At 40.6% G+C, this 24,400-nt stretch overlaps 1 protein-coding gene across 1 annotated transcript; it reads right to left on the bottom strand.

The window, feature by feature from the left end:
- Positions 1 to 496: 496 nt before the first annotated feature.
- On the bottom strand, positions 497 to 21,441 carry fgf5 (fibroblast growth factor 5). The gene is made up of 3 exons (XM_034091286.2): positions 20,917 to 21,441; positions 16,890 to 16,993; positions 497 to 2,338 (listed from the first exon to the last, which is right to left on the bottom strand). Exons 1-3 carry the CDS (start codon positions 21,125 to 21,127, stop codon positions 1,970 to 1,972), a joined length of 684 nt encoding a protein of 227 aa, XP_033947177.1. The 5' UTR covers positions 21,128 to 21,441; the 3' UTR covers positions 497 to 1,969.
- Between the last annotated feature and the right edge of the window lie 2,959 nt (positions 21,442 to 24,400).

Genomic DNA, 24,400 nt, shown 5'->3' on the forward strand with positions numbered 1-24,400 from the left:
TGATGTACAGTGTGATGGAGCACCAGCCAATAGAAGCGCGCGGGGTGGCACCATGATACGGATAAACAAAGGACTACAATGGAAGCGTTTCAGGCAGTGTGTGGGAGAGAAACTTCCTGTGGCGTGAACTTTGGGGATTTTAGCCTTTGCAGACCATTTACATCCACAACAACTATATAACACACTACAGGAAAGGGACATCCCCAAAAGTCTCAAAGGGCACCTTTAAGACCCAGCCCAAATGTGAATCACTACACTGAACCCAACCTGAGACCCAAAGTTACAATTTTGCTTTATTTAATTAATTTCTAACAGTTAGTTTGCCAAGCCAGTGCATTGGATACATCATGGGCACTGCAAATCCTTTTTTAACAGGCATACATGTTAACATGGGCAGATTATTAGCACGTTCGACAGAGTAAAGTCAGATATATTATAATAAATAATATTTTTAACTGTAACAGTTTGAACATATACATTATGGTGTGATACAGACATGAAACCCACAGCTGGACAGGTAGTAGAATTCTAGCTCTGAGTGCTTTCTGCTTGCTTGGTTTGTCTTGACATTGTTAAATACCGTTTGGATATAACATTTTAACAGAATACTGTTCAAAGATATAAAATCAGCCACGTTCATTACCCTAACGTTCTTTTTAAACCAAGCTCTAATAATTGCAATTTAAATAGAAAGTTTATAAACACATGTTTTATACTTTTACTCTTCTTGTTACAGGCCTAATATGAAAAATACAGATATTTTAGGATTTGAGATATATTGTGTCATAATGTACTTTTTCACATAGGTTAATACACAGGTTCTGACAGCGGAATATAATCAAAGTATTGTGACAGATTGTCCATTTGAGTTTTTTAGAATGCTTCTTAAAAAAGATACCACAAGCTCGTAATCCAAACAATTAAATAAAAAGACAGCATTGTAATTTATAGTTTAGGGTCTTGATCTCCTCCCCAGAGATGTCCCTAGTGCCCTTCCACGGCTGCTTGCCATCTGATACACCTACTGCTCCAACCTTCCCCAAAACAAGTGACCGCTCTTTCTTGGCATCTTTATCCCTGTGGTGACGGCGGTGCACGCTGCTCCTGGGGGGAATGCCGCGAGGTCATGACTCTGGATCTTTCAGGGGGACAGCCGGTTGCTAAAATGATGTTTTGATGGACAAAATGTTCTCCTTTATCCCCCAGCTGTCTCGGAGTCTCCAGTGAACCAGTCCTCATTTTAATGTTGATTATCTCAAATCTGGGGGGGGGGGGCGTTTAGGCAGGAGTAATGTTTGAAGCACTGTCTCACTTTCATACTCATTCTGTGTTTAAAGCGAAAATCGACATCTTATCTGCTCTTATTTCTCTGGACTTGTTTAGAAGTTCTCATCTTGTTTTCAGTATAATATATCAGCTGTATTAATTGTACTATATATAGTATAAAAATGTACTAATATAAGTATGGTCAAACAAGAGCCTTCACACACAACATAACATAACTTTCATTTTACGAAATCCATGTCTCATTGTACTTCAGTGCATCATTTCCACACTTAAGGGACTGCACAAAAATGTTTTTCTTTTAAAACCCATCAATATCTTCTTTAGACAGTCCCCTGAGTTGATTATAATAAGTACATAAACACATTTGTGTGCAGTCCCTCACATAATAATAATGACTGACATAGTGATGCAGGACATGACATGGATGATTGATGATCGATGATACTAAAACATAAAACAAGACAGCGCATCATCAACTTAAGTGGAAACCCCAACCATGATCACAGCTTGAACAAAGGAAAGCTCAGTGTTTTACATGGCAGCCCTTTGAGGTTTGTCACACACTTTATGGATACCCGGAATGTTTTGAATGCGATTATTGAACATTGTCAGTTAGGGGGATGCGCGTCACATATGTCCAACGTCTATGAGGTTTTTGTCCCCCAGACTGAGTCAATAACACCTATCCAAACCGATACTTCGGCCAGTATTTGACCTGCGTACGTCTCGTGGGTGTTCTTGGAAGGACAGCCTTCGCCAGTGGAGGTTTGGGCGGTAGTGGCGGTGGGGTTTTCCTCCTCTCTTTGCTCCTCTCAGTGATCGTGAAGCCACGCTCGCTCTTGTTATGCAGGTCAACCCTGGGCAGGAAGTGAGTGGAGACATGCTGGGATTTAACCCGGGGACTGGAGCCCATTTTAGCTTTCCCTCTCTTATTGAGCGCCACAAACCAGTCGCGACCAGTCCTGTGGTTCCTGTGGATTACTGAGGCGTAAGTGTTGTAGCTGTTCTCCTGGAATCGCTCCCTGAACTTACAGTCATCAGTGAACCATTCCTGCAAAAGAAGGACAACATAAGGTATTATTACACGGCTTTGAACACTCGATTCTGATTAGTGAATCTAGACATTCCAGCGGTTGTTAATTGTTGCTAACAATCCGCTGATTAGGAGAACAGACAACTCAAGGGACTGACTATATGCAGTAATATCAATCTGCAGCAAGAAGTCCAATACATTTGTAACCCCAGCTCTGGATAACAAATAGTTTTCTCCATCAGAAAGCACCATGGAATACTTTTTGAATGTTCACTTTTATATTTGTGGAGAGCACACAACTGTGGATTCACGATGGCTAAATTGTCCGCATTAAAGAAAGAAAAACAGGGCAAGAGAAGGAAAGAGGTTAAAAGACAGAGTGCTCGATTTCAGAGAAATCAAGAGAAGACAGACAGGAAGTAAATACTAACATGGTAGGAGCACTGTCAAACCTCGATCAGTGCTGCCGCCATTTTAAGTGATGTAGCAGTCGTTGCATTTCTAGCCATTGGTACTTTTTTAATAAATAAAATCATGTTGAATCAACATGATTAAAAAACCTTTGAATCTGCTAGTTTCTTTATTGTTCCACGTGTTCTGACTTCATTATACTGGAACTGTCCTCGTGTAAACAGGGCTCAGCTGCAGAACATATGGGATCTTTGTTTGGTTGCTACCATAACCCTGAGTTGCTCTTGTAAGCTGCCTCATAATTGTTTTTTAATTGGGGTAAGAACAAGTAATGGCTCCTATCCCTCCAACACCAACAAGCATCTGGAAGCTGACTCCTTCCAGATTCTCCCCACTGATTACATTTAATGTCCTTGTTAATACTGATCTGACAAAAGGGCACACACACTCATGCACATTTGCTGCTACTGTGAGACAATTGAAATGTTCTAGGTGCTTGGTGTTTTGTCTGTAGGCTGGATTACAAAAAACTACTGGACCGATATTCAAGAAACTTAGTGAAAGGGTATAAATGATTAGAGCAAGCAACAACAGTGACGTTTTGGAGTAGATCTGAATCATAGGCAGATACACATTATTTGGAAACTTTTTTTAAAGGGACATGTACTGTATGTGCTCCATCATGTTGTTTCCATATGACTTTAACTTAATGAATACATCAAGTTCTCTGGGACTCTGGAAATAGGAACATCCAAGGTCTGAGCTCTCCGAGTGCCAGTCTACTTTAGTGTATGTCATTTGTTTCCCTTTAAAATATCCCTCAAAACAGGTGATAGGATGATATAGTGTAAAAGTAAGGGACTGTGTGCTCTAAAGCCTTTCCGATTTGCAGTAGAACTAGGGCATCCGCATATGATACACACTTTGTTTCACTTTGTAACAGGTTTTCTATTTTTAATTCATTTAAAGGTCATCTATTATGCAAAATTAACTTTTTGATTTATTTTATACATAAATATGTGTCCCCGGTGTGAAAGGAGACTCACAAAGTGTCAGAAAATACAACCTTCTCTGTTTTCCTCCTTACCCACATCTCTAAAAACGGGGGTTAAACGGAGCTGATCAAGATTTTCTGTGGACTTGGCGTCATTTCTAAAATGTAGGCTGGCTTTACATTGAACTCCTGGCAATGTCCCCCCCAAGTCCCAACCTATCGTCTCCCGTTTACAGTCGGCTAGCTGTGTGTCAGTGTATTCAGCAGGATGTCTACGGGACTTGTAGAGTAAAGTTGTTATACAGTATATATATATATATATAAATAATGGCACTGTTCTAGCGGTAAACACTGAAGAAAGAACATGTCAAGCTATGTGCTGTATCAGAAACAATGCACGACATGTTTGGGAAGTAAGATTGTCTGTGTTTACATTAGCAAGCATTGCTCTGAGCTAACGCTGTACTGGAGAGAATATGTGTAAAGAAGCCGGAACTCCATACTGTTTCAGAATTAATGCTTGATGGGGTTTGGAACATAATATGGCGTTTAATCACCGCAGCGTTTAGCTGAGTTTCTGCCGGTAGACAGCCTTCTCTTCACATAACTCTGTTTTCCTGCGCTCGAAAGGGGCGTGGCTAGCAGCAGCTCCAAAGGGGCGTGGCCAGCAGCAGCTCGGTAACATTTACTGTAAAGGGCCGGACTCAGAATCAGCAATGTTGTAACAGGGCTGAAATAGAGGGGTATGAGGCATGGCTACAATGGGTGATCTGTTTGGTATTTTGAGCAAAACACTTCAGAGACATGTTTTGTATAGATATGGCCTTATAATATATTGTTCAAATATAGCATAATAGGTGAGCTTTAATGTAAGTATGTCTAACAGCTTTCTCACACAATAGCTGATGAAGAAGGAAATCCAAATCAGAATCAGAAGAATCAGAATCAGAAACGGGTTTATTGCCAGGTAGGTTCACACGTACGAGGAATTTGACTTGATGTCATGGTGCATACATAAAATATAAAACAAAAAAATCTAAAAAAAGTACACCGATAGCGAACTATATTAAGAACACTGCAACACACTGTAAAATGAAATGGAAGACTGATGTGCGACCTGTTGCTGTTGAATAACCAAGAATAAAAGGGAGAAAGAAAATTAATTGTATTTCTAATGAAGTTTGATCTCAACCTCACTTCTCACTGAACAGCCCCTGTGTTGTTAACATATCTTCTGATTGTGATCTGATGGCGTTAGCTGCTGCAAACTGACACCGCTCCAAAATACAGAGCATTTGTCTTTCATCCTGCGGCTGGGTTTCAAAGTCATTTAAATGACTTTCCTTATCTCTGAGATGCTTTGACTGACAGCAGCAGACCGTTCTTTGTTCTGGTCTTAACTCATTAGGGACTGTGTCTTAACTTCATTCAGGAAGTACTTCTAAATGAAGACTGACGAGCTGGTGCTTTTATGACATTGATCTAAAGACCTAGTTTTGATATTTCTGGAGATGTTTTTGAAAAGGTATTGCTCTAAGAATGAATTGGAATTGAAGACATCACATCATTGTTTCTGACTGGGGTTGAACAATGTCTTTTCTGACTTCTTATTTACGTGGAATGCCGATATTTGACTGGTCAACAGAAGTTAATTAAATTAAATGATATTACATTTTATACATTTCTAATGGATTCATAATAATTATCTGAAGAGGCTTAATACTCCCCACATCTCTTCTGATACTCTTCAATGGAAATATTTGGGTAATATTACATTCCATTACATTTAGCTGACGCTTTTATCCAAAGCGACTTACAATAAGTGTGTTCGACTAACAAAATACAAACTTGAAGAAAACAGAATCATATAAGTACATCAGGCTTCATAGAGCAAACACATTTCAAGTGCTACTCAACTGGCTTTAGATAAGCCAGCCCTTTATTAGTATATAAGTGCTTTGTTAATAGTTCTATCGCTCGAAGTGGAGTCGAAAGAGATGAGTTTTCAGTCAGCGTCGGAAGGTGTGTAAGCTATCTGCCGTCCTGATGTCAATGGGGAGCTCATTGTACCATTTTGGAGCCAGGATAGCAAACCCACGTGTTTTTGCTGATGGGAACTTGGGTCCCCTTCGCAGTGATGGTGCAGTGAGCCGTTTGGTTGATGCAGAGCGGAGTGCTGGGGTGTACAATTTAACCATGTCCTGGATGTAGGAAGGGCCAGATCCATTCGCAGCATGGTATGCAAGTACCATTGTCTTGAAGTGGATTCTAGCAGTTATCGGAAGCCAGTGGAGGGAGCGGAGGAGCGGCGTGGTGTGGGAGAATTTAGGAAGGTTGAAGACCAGACGAGCAGCTGCATTCTGGATGAGCTGCAGAGGTCGGATGGCACATGCAGGTAGACCAGCCAGAAGGGAGTTGCAGTAGTCTAGGCGTGAGATGACGAGAGCCTGGACCAGAACCTGTGTCGCTTTCTAGGTCAGCTGGGGACGCATCCTCCTGATGTTGTAAAGCGTGTATCTGCAGCAGCGGGTTGTAGCAGCGATGTTTGCAGTGAAGGACAGGTTGTTATCTAGGGTCACACCCAGATTTCTTGTAGTCTGAGTCGGGGAAACGACAGAGGTGCCGATGTTGATTGTTAGGTCAAGAGTGGGACAATCTTTTCCCGGAAGGAAAAGCAGTTCAGTTTTGTCAAGGTTGAGCTTGAGGTGATGATCAGACATCCACTGAGAGATGTCAGCTAGACAAGCAGAAATGCGTGCGACGACCTGGGTCTCTGAGCGGGGAAAGGACAGAATTAATTGGGTGTCGTCAGCGTAGCAGTGGTATGAAAAACCATGCGGGTTAATGACTGATCCAAGCGAGTTTGTATACAAGGAGAAGAGGAGGGGACCAAGAACAGAGCCCTGAGGGACTCCTGTAGTTAATTGACAAGGGTCGGACTCGGACCCTCTCCAAGTAACCCTGTAGGTGCGGTTTTTGAGGTATGAGGTGAGGAGGGAAAGTGCAGAGCCTGAAACTCCAAGTTCTTGGAGAGTGCGAAGGAGGATCTTATGATTCACCGTATAGAATGCAGCAGACAGGTCCAAAAGGATGATGACAGAGGAGAGGGAGGCTGCTTTCGCAGTGTGCAGTTCCTCAGTGACAGCAAGGAGGGCAGTTTCTGTGGAGTGACCTGCCTTGAAACCAGACTGGTGCGGATCCAGAAGGTTGTTCTGATGGAGATAGCAGGAGAGTTGTCTAAAGACAGCGCGTTCAAGTGTTTTAGGGAGGAACGGGAGGAGAGAGACAGGCCTGTAGTTTATAACATCAGACGGGTTGAGAGTGGGTTTCTTTAGGAGAGGGTTTACTCTTGCCTCCTTGAGACTGTTTGGAAAGTGACCAGAAGTTAGAGAAGTGTTGATGAAATGGGTGAGAAACGGTAGAATATCAGGAGCGATAGTCTGAAGGAGGTTTGAAGGGATAGGGTCCAGAGGACAGGTGGTAGGGCGGGCAGAGGTAATGAGGGTAAGAACCTCACTTGGAGAGAGAGGGGAAAAGGAGTTAGTGTGTGGGTGAAAGGAGGGTCTGGTGACCCAGCGGTGAGTAACCTTTTTTTCAAAGTGGTTAACAAAGTCGCTTGACAGAAGGGAGGAGGGGGAAGGGGCTTTGGGGGGGGGGGTCCAGGAGGGAGAAGAAGATGGGGAAATAGTTGTTTGGGATTGGAATAGGAAGATTGGATCTTATCTTGAAAGAAAGTGCTTTTTGCCTGAGAGATCGAAGCAGAGAAAGAGGAGAGGAGAGCCTGATAGGTTAGGAGGTCGTCACGGTGTTTGGATTTCCACCATTTCCGCTCTGCTGCCCGAAGGACGGTTCTATTAGCACGCAGTGCATCATTTAGCCAGGGAGCAGGAGGGGACTGACGAGCCTGCCGAGATGTGAGAGGACAGAGAGAGTCCAGAGAGGATGAGAGAGTAGAGAGGAGAGTTTCTGCAGCAGAGTTTGGAGGCAGCAATTGGAACGAGTTAGAGGAAGGGAGGGCTGAGAGCAACGATGAGGCAAAGGTAGAGGGGGAGAGGGAACGAAGGTTACGGCGGACAGGTGCAGGATGAGAAGAGATTAGTTTGTTATGTTTGGAAAGGGGTAGAGAGAATGAAATGAAGAAGTGATCGGATGTGTGGAGCGGGTTTACAGAGAGGTTAGAAGTAGTGCAGTTCCTTGAGAATATGAGATCAAGGACATTGCCGGCTTTATGAGTTGGTGGGGACGGAGACAGTGAGAAAGCAAAGGCGGTTAACAGAGATGTTAGTTCGTCTATCTTCCCTGTCTGGAGGTTGAAGTCTCCGAGAAGTACAGCGGGAGGGCCAGTTTCAGGGATGTGTGAGAGGAGATTATCCAATTCCTCCAAGAAGTCCCCCAAGGCGCCTGGTGGACGGTAGAGAACAACAATGGTTAATTGTATAGGATGGGTTACTGTGACGGCATGGAATTTAAAGGTGGAAGGAGCGAAGTTAGGTAGCTTGAAGAGGGAAAAGCTCCATTTGGGAGAGAGCAGGAGACCAGTGCCACCTCCTCTGCCAGTGGGTCTGGGTGTATGGTAGAAGGAATATGCTGTGGAGAGAGCTGCTGGGGTGGATGTGTTGGATGGAGTAATCCACGTCTCAGTGAGAGCGAGGAAATCCAGAGACTGCAGGGAAGCGTAGCCAGAGATTAAGTCAGCCTTAGGAACAGCTGACTGGCAGTTCCACAGGCCGCCTGAAACTAGATGTTGGATCTCAGTGGAGCATGTGGGATAGACGAGAGCAGGCCGGTTATATCGATTAGGAGATACACGGGGCCAGTGATAATTGCGAGAAGACACATAAACAGTAGTGATGTTACGTATTGCGCCGAGGCTTCGGAGCGTGTGTCGAGTAATCCCCGAAGCTTTTTGTGAAGCATGTATCGAGGCTTGTATCGTTTTGGGCCAGTGACGTCATCGATGACAAACGAAGCCTCGCTGCCTGTCGATACCACGTGACTGCTTCACGAAGTGATTCAGATCGGTTAAACCGTTGAACCACAACGCTCATAATACCCATGGATGTATAACAAGAACCATATTACCCCTCCTGTACCCGGGCCCGGTGACACGATGGAATTAAGAGAGTTCAGACCCGCACTTATATAGAGGTCGGAACATGTCATAAGTATAAATGGATGCAAGCATAAATAAATGTATGAATAAAAACATCAATAAAAACATCAATAAATACAGGAATACATATATTGCAGTGTTTTCAGGGAGCTTTAGTGTGTGTGCTGTGGCTCAGCTGGAAAGCAGTTGACTCATGACCGCAGGGTCCCTGGTTCAACGACTGAACAATACGTATTTTTTTGTTGTTTATAAAAGCTACAGCTAAATGAGATAATGTAGTTAATAAATGTATTCTTTGATATGGTTTAGCCTTTCTCAGGCTACAACAAGTTTATGAATATTATTAAGGAATACAAATCCCTCTTTGCAATGTTTACCAGCCTGCTTAGGCTTTTCAATCACAATCATTAAACTGGAATACATACAATATTGTTAACATGAAAATATGATTTAATGTTCGTTGTTTAGAGTTATTCTAAGGCTTTACTAATTGGGGACTCGGTATGAGATTGAGCACACTGTTGAGATGTCCAATCTGCCTGTTTTACACACTTTGACCAGCAGGGGGTTTGTGTTCAAATGAAGCCCATGATGAAGCCTCACGAGATGAACCCTTTTGCGAACCAATTGTCTCGAAAGCTTCAAAGCTTCATAAGGCTTCATCTCGCCATCACTAATAAACAGGAATGGAGAAAATACACATGATTATAGCATGAGGGGCTAAACAACCAAATAAAATAAAACACCAGCGATACTTAGCTCAATCAAAGTAGGATTTGCCTCCCTCGTGACTCCCGCAGGACTCTAATGTCTTAGCCTGTCTGACGCTCCAGGAAAGTGCTACCTAAAATGGACACCTGATTGCTGAGTTCTCACAGCTGTGGGGCCATGTCCCTTTAATTATTTAACTCTCTGCAGCTGGTGGCCCTCAAAAGGAAATCGAGACTGGCTTCCTCCTGACTTGACTTGTTATTGTCTTTTAAGTCAATTATATTAAACCCTAAGTTATAAAGTTATGAGTTTAACCCTTAATACAGTTACACCTACTCCATAAAGCTCTTAGTATTCTACAAATGTTTAAATCAAAGTTAACCCTAGCAGTCAGTTAGTTCAGTTTTAAGGTTTTCAGTCAAATTACCTGTCCCAAGTTTTTGCCTGACAGATACTGTAGCGGTTTTGAGATTTAAAATCACAATTTCAGTCAGATCAACTACAGAGCATTGATACAGAGTACACACACTGAAACAGAGAAGTCTAAAAACAGAATGTTACTCACACAATTCTAGAAGTCTCCAGTTGCTTTCCTGTCAAAATCGAGTTGCACACTAATAGGTTTAATCAAACTGAAATAAATTGTTTATCAATCCAAAATTCCTCTACCAAACTGTTCTGAAACATTTGTTTGTTTGCTTTAAGATACCGTAAAACTAAAATGTTTATATGTAGAGACTTTGTTGTGTAAATATTTGTTTTAAAAGCAGGTACGCATTATTTTTAGACTTGAGAAAAATGTCAAAATGCACCGGAACCAACTCCAAGCTATATTTGTATATAAGCTACATTTTTGTATTATACATTTTGTATTTTTCATAATCATTCATTTAAACCGGTATATTTTATTTTGATACAGTCTTTAAAATGAGGTAAATACCATAGCTGATTCTTTGTTTTATATGCATGTAATACAAACATTCTAATAATTGTAATATTCATAAGAAATAAAGAATAAGAAACACATTTGCTAATAACAAAAATCTGTTTAAAATGATCAAGAGTGATCACTGAGGTTTTCACTGTATGTGCTTGGTAAAAATATAAAGACAACACTTTACACTCTGCTATACTACATTTCAGAAATGGAAATGCAGATATTCATTGGATGTTCCCATTGTATGCCTAAAAATATCTTGGGTGGGAAACGTTGACATGTACCCGGGATGCCTGCTTCTTGATGCAGTATGACTTCCTTGTATAACCTCCTGCCATTCTGAAATAAAACAAACTTCTGTTCTGCCTTGCTGAAGAGTGCAGCATAGCAGAAAATGATGCCATTACAGCGTTCGGTAAACATGCCAGTCACCAGAGAGTGCACTGCGGCCGCTGCAGAAGTGTATCAACATTTAAGTTATTCAAAGTGACCAACGTGTACCTTTTGGCTGTTTTTTTTAGAGATGATTAGAAAAATTGAACAGAATTCCGGAGTCATTGCTATGGGTGGATTGCAATGATTTAACAGAACACTACATTTGAGCAACATACATACCGGCTCTGGTACCAGTCATGGAATTACACATCTGGAAACAAATCCATTGGAGCATGTATGAATGTACTCTCTCCCTTACAAACACACACACACACACACACACACACACACACACACACACACACACACACACACACACACACACACACACACACACACACACACACACACACACACACACACACACACACACACACACACACACACACACACACACACACACACACACACACACACACACACACACATGCATACCAGGCTTTGGGTCCTGCTGTGTTTCATAGGATTTAATGGCTACGGACAGATTCCAGAGATCTTATTGTTAAAATCATAATGCTTGTACAGCTGTTTAACCTGGCACTTGCCCTTCTGGATTGGTCACACTCTTTTAAAGGGACCTTTCCCATGATCCTCGGGGTAAGCTGTACTTAGAACAGAGGTGGAAAGTTACACATTTTCTCAACCCGTTCCACAACAGTTTATAAAGGATATCAGGAACTGATTATGTCCTGTTTCACTATAGTTTGGCTGAGTCCTCGAAAACCGGACAGCGCAATTCAACCACAGTGCTGTTTTTATAACTTCTTATTATGATTCCAAAGATCATAAGGCAAGAAAAAAAGATGAGGAGTATGGTTTTGAATGAAATGTAACCAGCTGAAAGGATTTAACTTCACTAGTTTTACATTTTAATATTATGATTTCATGTGAAAAATAAAGTGATTTAATATGTGTTTTATACATTAGCACTAACTAGCAGGAATTGCTGTATGAGCTCAACATAGCCGGTTTGTGAGCTTAGCTTGTTGTACATTGAGGCATTCGCTGTTGTTTTTTCCTCCAAGAGATTGAGTAAATAACAAAGTTAGCATCACAACAGCTACTTAGTGATAGCTGGTTACGCAGAATAACTGGTGAGGTTTCCCTTTTCCCTCAAAAATAAACGAAAACCAAACAAAACAATGTGTTGTGCAAAAATCAATGGTTAATTTCACAGTGAGTATTTCCAATTATTATTATTATTATTAATGATTAATAATTCATTATTATTCAACTTAAAATCTAAAATGTCAATGGTAAACAAAGAATACACCAGATATAACTAATTTAAGAAACTGGGATTTCAATGAACTGTTAGGCAATGGATACACTTCCCAATCAGAAATAAAATATGTCTTCAGAAATACATCATAGATGCAAAGGAAACATATACAACACAAATTCAACAATGAAGTGGGTGCATTTTTATCTCTCTCTACTCTCTCTCTATCTCTCTGTCCATAACTCTGTCACTGTTTGTTCAACAAATGCAGTTGACCCTTTCACCTCTCACACAATTATGTTTGTGATGGCATGCTGAGCAAGTCGTGCAGAGCAATGTGCATCTGTCCCCTCGCCTATTATACAGCTAATAAATTGCCACTGTGAAAACATCTAAATGATTAGATATGACCGACGATGCAACAAGATAAGGTTCAGCGTGCCACCTGACACCCTGACATGAGGCCCAAGCCTGTCTGTGGCCCCAGAGGTTTACATCCACCCCAAATCATCAAGGCAGTTAAATCACAGTGCAGCATAGACACAGATTGGAGTTTTAGTTATACAAATATTTTTCTGAGGCAGAGCTGCTCCGAAGGCAAAAATAAGCTCTGACAGCACCGGTTGAAGCCATAGATCTAGCCTCTCAGAGAGCTAGATATCTATAGTAGGCCTAAGTAGTAAAGCTGGGTGCTTTGATTAAAGTGAACTTCCATTTACTTCACCTAAAACAATGTCTATGATGATTTAAAAATGTCAAAAGTCTGGAATCAGCCTGTGGAGGCTGCCATATGTTAAATAGCAAAAACAACAACATCTTAAAGGGGCCCTATTATGCCCATTTTCAGAGTTCATATTTGTATTTTTTGCCTTTACTGTGACATGTTTCAATGTGGAGTGCTAGCCAATATTTCAATGAAATAGAAGCCTGAGTGTTACATAGTGATGTCTAAACCATGTGCATGCATACAAACCCATATAACACACTACAGGAAAGGGAAACCCCAAAAGGCATAATAGGTCTCTTAATAAACGTTATGGTAGACTTCCAAACAGTTATCCTACATTTATGGAATTTTAAGCAAACCCTATCCACCGATACATTTAGCGGTTATATGAATCTAGCAACTCTGACAATGAGATCACTGCATTCTCAATCTAAAAATATGTTAACACAAAAAACAATGTAGGTTTTAATTCAGCCTAGCAAGATTCCTTCATGCTGACATACCCTTGAGTAGACTTCTGAGTTTAATCTTCTACACTGTAGCCTGACATGCACCTCCCCAGAAATGAACTGTGACTACACATTGTGGTAGCATAGACCTGCAACAGATTGGTCTGCTCGGTAGCTAGACTAGAAGCTGCAACCTAGTATTAGCTAGCTTAGCTAGCCACAGCCAACATCTTCTGTTTACATGATTTTATTGAGTTCCCACATTTTTCAAATCTTATTCAAAAAAGATATGACGAATCTCCAACTATTACAAAAGGAAAACAACTATGCAGCTGATGGAAATGACTTGCATAATTACTGTAAATTAACGTAATGCTTACGTAGATAACATAATGCTAGCGTAACAACAAATGGTACAGGCATACTGTTCAAATTAAGGTTGACCTGGTGTATATTGACAGCTGTTTTTTTATTTACTAGTACAATGTGTTTGATACAATCAACATATTCAATTTAACATATTGTTTGATGGAAATATTTTGATATTTGGCATTTTGGTAACTGACTTTTAGTTTAGGCCTGTGTGATCTGTTTTGAAAATATGACTTGTGACTCGACAAAATATGTAAAGGCAAATTATGGAACTTGCCAACAGCCAACCCTTCTTCTAACAGTATCAACTGTTCAGCCTGATAAAGCCAAGCAGATACAATAAAAACAGCCATAAATAACGACGTAGGCCTATTGACCTTTCAGTCTAGAAGTAGATGCAGATGTTTGCCTTTGGACATTGCATTAGGTTCTCTGATTATCCATGACTGTAATTTTTCATGTTTTAATCTTGTTTGGGATGTGTTTTGACCCTGAGAGAGTTTGTAATTATCACTATTTATAAGCTGGAATAACAACTGATCATACTGGTTGACAGAACAAAGTCGCATTAGTTCATTTCCAGAACGATGAGGCTGAGAATGCACTTGAAGGAAAGACGCTCCCCGCTGACAGGGTTTCAAGAAACAATACCAGGAGCTGAGGGGGCATAAATCGCTGTTGCTCAGCATGCACAGCCGCAGCAGCTCTCAGACGCTCGGCCTTTTCGATTGTTGCCTGCCTGGCTGATTGTTTACTCGACATATTGATCTTCACTTTGTGACTCACTCCTCTGTATATTATCAGCCGTCCCAGACAGGACTTAATCTGCTCTTCCCATTAACACATGCTAATAGGGAGCCGCTTCTATCTATACTCCTGCCAAGGCTCATCGTGGATGACTGGTCGGTGCGGCCGGCTGCTGCTGGCCCTCCGATCGCCCCTTCTTACGGCAGAGAGGCCAAGCTGCTGTGGGCAGATTTGGGTTTACTGTGTGTTTGGGGGGATTTCAAAGTCTGAGAAACTGGGGCTAAAGATTACAGCAGTATGCCATGACTTGGTAATGTCAGATTTGGGGATTTTGCTATGCGGCATTGATGAAAAGCTGCACAAACTAATATATAAGGCAAATATAGCCGCAAGGTTTTGATGGAGAAATCAACCCATGTATATGAGTCCAACATTAGCTGTGCTGCATCAGAGAGAGCTGCAAATGAGAAGAAGATTCACAGTACAAGGCTCAATTAAAATGCTGGTCCCGTAGGTATGGACACTGGCAGGGTGTGTGCTCAAAACAAAATAATTGTTCATCAAAATCAGAAGAAAACAATATGAGCAAGGAAATGTGTTCTTTATCTTTGGGATCAACATGTATTACTGAGTAATTTCGTCAATATACTTCAAAGAAAGGCCCAATTCCAAATCGCACCCTACCCACTCCATACAGCGGCAAGCTTTGGGACGGCCTCCCCTCTCTCCGGCAGAAACAGGAAATGCCGTAACTGTATGTAACAACGGTTTTAAATCAGCATCTCAAATAACTCAAATAAAACTCCAAACATCTTTAATTGTGTTTTTTCTAAAACTCTTCTAGTTTTAAACCTGATGTTTATCAGCTTCTTAGTTTTTGCAACAGTCTGTAAATATACACAACTTTATAATAAAAATGTATAGGTATGACTAAACACACGTATGATCCTAAGTAAAAGAAAAAATAAGGTTATCATGAGGTTGTTAACATTGCAATGCATCAGTGAATGTTTGCAGGAACTGTTTGTAAACAGCTTGTTTCCTGACGGGCACACACAGCATTGAGTCCGGTCATGCAGGGCAGCAGGTGAAGTCAGCACCGATGCAGACTCGCTGTTTGAGGGCTTGATAACCCACTCCCCCTCCACACTCATTGGTTTGGAACAGCACTTAATGTGGCGGACCCTCCGCGCGAATGCGCAAATGGAGGGGTAGTGTGTAGGGGTAGGGTAAGGGGTGGATTGGAATTGCCAAAGTTTGCTTGTCTGAGGGCTTGACACGATTACCCTCTCACTTTCCCTATTGTGAAACACAGTGAATGACTTCATGGTCAGACATAATCATCAATTTCTAAAATGACAGTCCAGAGATGGGAACTAATCCTCAACATTTTTATATTCACAATGAATTGGTATTATAAATGTAATCTAGCATAGTTCTATGGAGCGTTTTAGCCCCTTTTATGTCCTTAGTTTTGGTTTTACAGCATATAGTTACTCCAAAGTTCAATTCAGTTCTCTCATAAAAGTGGCCCAATAAACTTTATGGGTTTTTTTGGATGTAAAATGCAAAAGCCAAAATCCCAACGTCCTCCAGAGGGAGTTTCTCTCCCACACACTCCCCTCCCCCCTACATGAAAAGTCTCGATTGGACTTCTTTGTTTACTTATGTAGTGACTTCCCTAAGTCACACTTGCACTTCTATTGGCTAGCGCTTCTACGCATTGTACTAAGGGGCGGGACCAATCACAAGCGGTTGACCAATCACAACAGAGCCGGCCAGCTAACCAATCAGAGCAGACTGGGATCTGGTTTCAGACAGAGGGTGAAAAGAGCTGCTGCAGCACAGGCAGTATGAGAAAAATAAAGAGCTTTTTGAACTTTAAAGCATGGAGACATTACAGTCACAGTAGAGACACAAAATACAAAAACTGAAAATGTGCATAATATTTCCTCTTTAAAAAGTGATGCAGAAGTATACAGTAGCAGCAACTCTTATAGTTTATTTAAGTAGATACAAGTAGGCTACAGTACTTGGGTAAATGTTCTAAGTGAAATTAAAACACTGCTGTCACTTTTATTCAAAAAGACTACTAAAAAACATGTGATGTTGTTTTGTGTCTTCCAGATGTGGAAAAAGGCAAGCGTTGGCTAACTAACATCCATAACTTTAAAAAAGTTGATAGTATGTCTAAAGATGAGTCCTCAAATGGCCAAACAATCAATTTGTCAATAAATCTTCAGCAATACATTTAGCAAGATGGTATCACATTAACAATTTAAAAAACAATATGACTGGACACCAACATTGCAATCAACACTTGTTTAGAACAAATTAGTGTCACTAAAGAATAACGTCTCACTTATTGACCCTGCACAGTCAGCAGTATGCGAGCCCTGGGGGTGAGTTTTGGAGTTCAGGGTGACAAACATAAGCGTGTGGGATACTTACAGTGGCGTAGAGCCTTCCTCTTTTATTCATGGCCAGGAATTTGTTACTGTAGACCCCTTTGATGCAGATGACCCCCTGAGAAACCGCAAAGAGCTCCAGGACACCTGGGAGGACAAACAACATGCTCTGATGATTGATGGGTGACAGAGTATATTTTTACAGGGGTCATCCCTATATTCAAAGTCTCTTATGTTCCTGGGGTTCTATGTTCTTTTGTGAGACATTGAAAAGGGCTATATTCACAGTTTAAATTGCAAACAATTTAAGGGAGATTTAAATTGCAGATTCAATGGTAAAAATCTGTTCAGCCACTCTGGAGATATCAATGTCTATCGTCAATAAAACTGCCTCGATTGCAATTGGAGGGATTAAGTTTATATAACAACAGTATAGGCTGTAATTGGCTGCTTTCAAATGTACATTGAGAACATAACACATGTTAAAGGTTTCTTTATTCTATAATTTTACAAGGATATATATAGGTGAAGAACAAAGAACCCCTGGGAACATGGATACTCCTCTTGTCACTGTCCACAAAAAATGTGCTGCAGAACAGACAGTAAAAATAAATCACTTTCTGAACCCTAAAGCATGTAAACATGTCACAGACAGTAGAGGCACAACATACAAAATTGAACCTGAAAATTAGCATTATATTTCACATAATATTGGTCGCTGTTTAATACACTTCCACATAAACAGTCTTGTGCTTGCTGGGCGCTCCACTCCTTACTTTAAGAATTCAAGGTAACAGGGGTGGAGTGATTGATATACAAATGGTCATTGTGTGGGTGAAGTGTTTCTTTAATGTTGTGTGAGAGCACAAACCGGTCAGTGGTTCACATGACACTACTTTTCATACTAACACTAGCGGTCTAGACTTCACAGAGGCAGGATCAGCAGTTTGAGCCACAGAAGGGTTAGTGGGTACGATGTACACAACGTACAAGTGAGACCCTCTCCCTAGGTGACTGCTATCGCTAACGCTCTAGAAAAACTGTTCAGTGGCTCAAAGTCCAGCTACATTTCCCAAAACTACTTCACCTTCTAAATTAAGTCATATGCAGATCATTTGAACGTCCATCTATGTTTAATAGCGACATTTGCTGCCAAAGAAATAAGTTATGTCGGAGTTTGTAGTGTGTATTGCAAAGAAAATAAAACATTTGCCTTTCACAAACTTAACTTAACCCATTGCCTTGACAGAATGTTTCCTTAAAAGGGATTTTTAGTTGCCTAAAGCAGACATTTTGTGGTGAGAAGAATCAGAATAAATTTTTTTTAACATGTGTTCATTACAAAACAATCTGTTTCTTATGGCTGTTTTTCAAAAATGTATAAAAACAACACTTTTGTGATGTTACAGTCTTTCTTGGAAATGCAAACCAGTGGGTCTTATTAACTGTTAAGCCCCAAAGCCACCCTCGGCTTTTTTCTGACGATACAAACCATTTTTACCAAAACAAAACACAAGTGTCATAAGAAGCATCTAAATGACCCCTGTAGCTGCACATACAATATATCCAATTAAAGCTGAGGTTCCACAGATTATTTAGGTATAGTATCATCAATGAGTGATCCGAACTCGCGACACGGTACACCTGGAGTACTGCCATTTTTATCGCTATCTCCGACTTTTATTTTTGTACTCTATTTTATATTTTATTTTTTGATTTCTTATTATTATTACAATTATTTGTCTTTTATCTCAAAGCGTATCAGTATCCCTTGTTGTGAAGCACTTCGAGATTTGTCTTGGCAGATGAGAAGCGCTATATAAATTATATATATTATTATTATTAGGGGAAGCAAACACAGACATCACAACACGTACCTTTACGTAGCTTTTACGGGAGATCGTCTCACCGTATCAAAAGACTTGTTCAATGGCATTCAAACGAGAAAAAACGCGGCTGAATCGGTTAATCCATAGGTTGATAATGTTTCTGTGGATTTGAAAAAATTATTTATAATTCATAATTAGTAAAAGTAAAAGTTAGCTGCTAATGGTAGCCACCAGAGTTATCGCAGCTTCCGGTTTTGGCTATGCGTCATTCTCACACACACACCAAATAAGGAGTTTGTGGGAGTTCCCCTCGATTTCATTGGCTCTGACGGTTAGAAAGAGATATCAATCAGCAAAATCGAGCAAGGGGGGCCAGAGATATGGAAAAATCCACCCAAATGACCCCAGAAGTGTTTTTTTTGCTAAATCTCTCTAAAAAGGTCAAATTTCAATTGTTTTGCATCAATGCTATACAGGGTATTTATTATATGTTGTAGTTTGGATTCCTAAAGCTTTTAGTCTACCATCCCATCATTCAAGGGTGGTTTTCACTATAAGTAATTATTTTTTTTGGACGGACACAATAATTTACATTTTTTTACTGTGTTCAATCTGAATTTACTTTACAATTAAAACATCTATATTGATTCTGACACTTCTACATCCAACTCACAGGTGTAAGCTTGCTTTGAGAAAAAAGATTATTAATGTAACCCTTTTAGAAGGGAAGATATGGTCATTTGTTCTGGGAATCATCATTAACGGAATATAGTAAGCATCAAGCGTCAAGTATCCCAGAACGAAAGTTATAATAAAAGAACATACTTGTTGTCCTAGACGTTTTTTTCTCTGCAGTAACTGAATCTTGTATTAACTATACTTTGAGCAAGACGCCCAGTCTGCTGCTCGTCTCCGGTGCTGTCAGGAAGGATTCAAAGCCACATGGCTGTCGTGTTGAAATCTATGTAACCTGACAACTCTTCTAAAGGGGACCATGAAATGGAGGCACAAGTGCACTTTCACGGTGAGCTTCGGCTGTTTGGAGGAGCGACGAGGGGTCTGATGGTGCAGTAAAAAAAAGAAAGAAAAAGATTTATGACTTTATTCTTCTGGCCATTAGATTCTCACACAGCAAAATTGAACCTTTGGCATTTGAAAGCAGCTGACTTTGACTTTCAAAAAGTGTTTTCAGTCCCAACTCATGTTGATATCCAAAGCGATAATGATTAAAATGTCATCATAAACATATTTTGAATAATCTGCCTTATTTTAAGTTTTTGTCACTGGCTTTAAGAAAGGAGTTTATTTTGCTTCACACCCATGTTTTAAATTAAATTTGTACTGGAAGTACATCAATTGACCGATAAATCCGTGCAAATACATTATATTGCTCATGTGAGATCATGTGCAGAAAAGCGTGCCATACAGTATACTGTCAAACTTCCCATTAGTAATAATTGTATGAGCCTCAAAAATCCAGTATGGCGCTTGAATAACTGGACACGGAGAGACACTGGGCACTATGCATTTGCTATTATTTACACTGTAGCCTATCTCAATGTTGTTGTTTTTACCTCAAAAACCTTATTTCCTTCAAATCAGCTAGATAAAACATTCGAAAAATCATTAAAATGTTAACTTCAAGACAAATAATTCCTCATTGTGTCATTGAAAAAAGTATAATTATTGAATTTGCACCATAAGCAAAAAAACATTGTTTACAAGTTTTTGATGGCAAACAGTTTGAGGATTAAGTAAGACAATAATAATAATGATAATAATTATAGTAATGATAATAATAATAAAATATAATTGTTTTACAGTCAATGTTTTTTGCAGTGTATCTGGAGTAACATTGTTGTGATGACAGTCGGCAATCCAACACATCCTCCCTGCTGCACCTGTTACTTCCACAAATAGTCTACCTGCCAACATCCCAGAGAGACACAAACAAGGCTCGTCAACCAGAAGCTCGCTGCTCAGATATTTCACAGGGTCAGGCAGCCTAAGTTTAGGTGTGCGGACCTTACACTCTTCCTGTGTAAATCACTATTGTAACAACCTCCAGTCATGATATCTAAAATAAATAAAAACTCATGGAATCATTCCGAGCGGATAAGGGAATGAAACTCCTAGTGCGCATTCTCAGCGGGACGCACAGGACTCATCTGCGCGTCAGACGTTTTATAATTTAGTAGTTCAGTTGTTTGTGTGCACCGTGGAGCAACTGGAGTGACTTACTCAGCTGGTTGGGCTCATGGCTGCCGTTGACTCTGCCGTCGGGATGAATCTGGAGATGGAAGCCGATGCCAACCCTACAGTAGAGCCTGCAAGTCCTGCGTCCCGAACTGATCCCCTCCTCCAGAAGTTGGCGCTCCAAAGAGACGTGCTCTGCTCCGGCGGCGGCGCAAATCAAGTGGGCGACGGTCAGAAGGTAAAGAGGAACATTCATTCTTCCAAACAGGAGACACCCGCTATGCCACTCCGAGCATTTTTGGTGTCGCTCCTGAGGTCTGGGCACCGCGAACCGTGCGCACACACGCGTGCAGCGCTCCTGAGCATTACCCCGGCTGCAGGAGCTGGAGTTGTTCTGCTGGCACCGGGATATTTATAACGCCAATGATCTCACTACTCGATGCATGCCTGAGCTCTAAAGGACGCTCTTTCATTCGGATTTTGTCGCCGAGATGCCACTCCTGCTGAGCACCGATCCACAGCAGCGGGGCGTGAAGGAAACGCGACTGACCCCGCACATTTTCCAAGGAATCGTCCGCGCCAGGACGCACTGAGCGCGGCATTTTACGCACAGGGAGACATCGTTTTTTAATATATCGAGGGTGAGATGATGTTATACATAAATAAACTTGGATAAAACGGCGCTTTATTTCCATAGAAGAAGAGTTTTACCGACATAAGGACGTTGAAGGCAGGACGGTGGGCTTCAGGCTGCAGGGATCATCAGGTGGTGCAGCAGAGTTTAAGCACTGCCTCACCGGGACACACACAGCCGTATTTATAGGCTTTAGTCCACCTTATCATATGATACGTCCACATGCTTACAGGAGAAGTGCCTGTCAAGCATCCTGGTGTATTCTGAGCAGTGCACAGGGGACATTGTATTTATCAAACTGTGGACTATTGGAGAAAAAAAAACTAACCACACATGTCATTCCCTTTTTCTCTTTTTAAAGATTTTACAGAATTAGTTATATCCACTCTGAATAAACATTTATAATGAAAACTATTTTTTAATTTGTGTCCAAGAAACAGAAGCCTGTCCAAAAACATTGAATTGAAACATTGAATTGAAACATTGAACATTGAATTCCCCACATAAGAATACCTATTAGTCAAGTGTCTCCAGCGATTAATGTCACTAAACATTTTAATATTCAACATCATGGCTTAATATCATCAGTGGCTTGGTTATTTTGCCAAACAAACACACAAACACAGAAATGTAGAAAATGCGGGTGATAAAAGCTTAATCCAGTAAAAATAAGAGTTATTATTACATGAATAACTACAGATATTTTGTTTGTTAAAATCCTCAAAAGGGTTAACTTACTGAGACAACATATCATACATCTTCCCTGTTTTAAACTAAGGGTAAAGTTATATTACAAATTATTTGATGAGATTCTTTCAGAGCAGCTAGGCAACATAGGGTTTGAGCTTGCTGATGATTTATTGCATGTTGTTCGGAATTGGGCAAAAAACATTGATCATTCAGTCAGAGCCTTCTGAGCGTCATATAAAGCCAAGAGAAACAACCCAAAGTCCTGCTGGTCAGAACGTTGAGTGCTCTAAAGCAGAGGGACACATTGTAAGGCATGTGGGCCAAATAGGGTGCCGGGTGGTCTGCCATACAGCTTGATTATCAACAATGCAATTCAATTTAGTTAATAAGTCAGTTAGTTTGAAAATAAATAATTTTAAAGTGGACGAATTATCAAGCTTTTAATGTTTATTCCAGTTTATCTATAAAAAAACATATTAATGTTTGGTTAATAACATTGCTTCTGCCTTGAAGTTGTCTGAAACAAAATCACATATGACATTTTCGTCACAAAAGAAAAAGCACAGGTGACAATACATACAATGTCCTCTTATGGTTCAAGCTGGTTCACTGGGTGACTAATAAAACAAAGCAAATGTTTATGTTACTATCATCACCTGAGCTTGAAGTCTAAATGTCAGTTGACAATTGAAACATACCTGTATGTATCTTTCATCCGTCTTTATGGAAACTTATATTCATCCCATCCTTAAGATTGGCCATTGTAAAGGGTTTTTGTCTTAGGAAATGATCCAACAGTTTCAAGCACGCTGAACCCTTAACGTGAAGATGGAATGTGCACTTACAAATACCAGCTTTTGAGGACACTCACTGGATTTCTATAAGTTATTTTACTACAACCTTAAATTAGCTGCAGAATAGATGCATCAGGACTTCTAATTCCCCCATTTCTCAGATTGATTACGGCATTGCTTTTTTTTATACTGTGAGCTGGCATTCACCTCCAGAAAAACAGTGATGGCACTTAATCTGAGTTTTTAAGATCTCCAAATAAAAGACGCCTACCTTAAAGTACATGCAGTGTTTCACTTTACAGTTATACTTTCTGACGAACCATAGACCATCTGATGCTGTATACTCGGCCCCTGGAGCACATGTTCAGTGTTAAGTTTATTAATTTGTTCTATCTTCACATGCATTTGCTTTAATCCCGTCCCTCATTGTTTTCGTGGGCCCAGCTATGTTGGAATTTGATTACCTCGCGCCTGGCGGTGGATTACGGCCTGTGTCGGGGCCTAATTGTCTCCGGCAAACGGAGCCAGGGCCGGGCCCACATTACCTTTCATGTAAACAGCAGGGCAGTGTTTAGTCCCACTGTTCTAATGGCCAGTCAGTCCTGCGAGGCCATTTCAGTAACAGTGAGGTAATCCTCCTGAGTCATATAAACACGGATGATCCTGATTGATTCCCCCACCCCATTGATCCCGGCTTTTAGCAGCTTTTTAGTCTAAGCAAACTGCAGACAGCCGGTTGAGCCCCGGAGACGGTGATCAATCTGAGGGTCGAGGCCACTGTTTGGGAGCATCGTACCGACCAAGGCCTTAATCATCAACAAAATGACAGTATTTTTCTGATGTCCAGTGCTGATTAAAGGTATACTTCGCCCTCTAAATCACCATGTATTCCTCTGTGGTACCTGCCTTCACGGTTTCCAAAGAATCTAAGAACGAAGAAAAGTCTTGATGATCACTGTGGATTCAAACGCGTGTCATACTTTTGCTGATACATTCACCTTAGCAGAACTCTCAAGACTCTAATAAAAAAAAGGCTTTCAAAAAAGTAATACCTTTACAGTATGTGATAAATGGAGAAAGGAAGTATTTGTCAGAAATGAAAACTATGAAACATCTATGGGTGCCAGCAGTGTTCCGAGAAGGTTCACGTGAGGATATCTGTGATGGGTTCGTGCTCATGAGTGTATAGGAAAGATCAGATGTTATGCAGAGAAAGATACGCTGTCGTAGTGTCGGACTTTAAAGGTCACCTATGCAAAATCCACTTTTTCATGTATTTTATAAATAAGTATGTGTCCCCTCTGTGTAAAGACATTCTGAAAGTTTCAGGAAAAAAAGATTGGCTCTCTCATCAGCTGAATCTCCCCCTAGAGCACCATTGTGTTCTTTTTAACCAAATATCTCTCAGAGG

The sequence above is a fragment of the Pseudochaenichthys georgianus genome, chromosome 9 (genome assembly GCF_902827115.2).
Source record: "Pseudochaenichthys georgianus chromosome 9, fPseGeo1.2, whole genome shotgun sequence".
NCBI classification, from domain to species: domain Eukaryota; kingdom Metazoa; phylum Chordata; class Actinopteri; order Perciformes; family Channichthyidae; genus Pseudochaenichthys; species Pseudochaenichthys georgianus.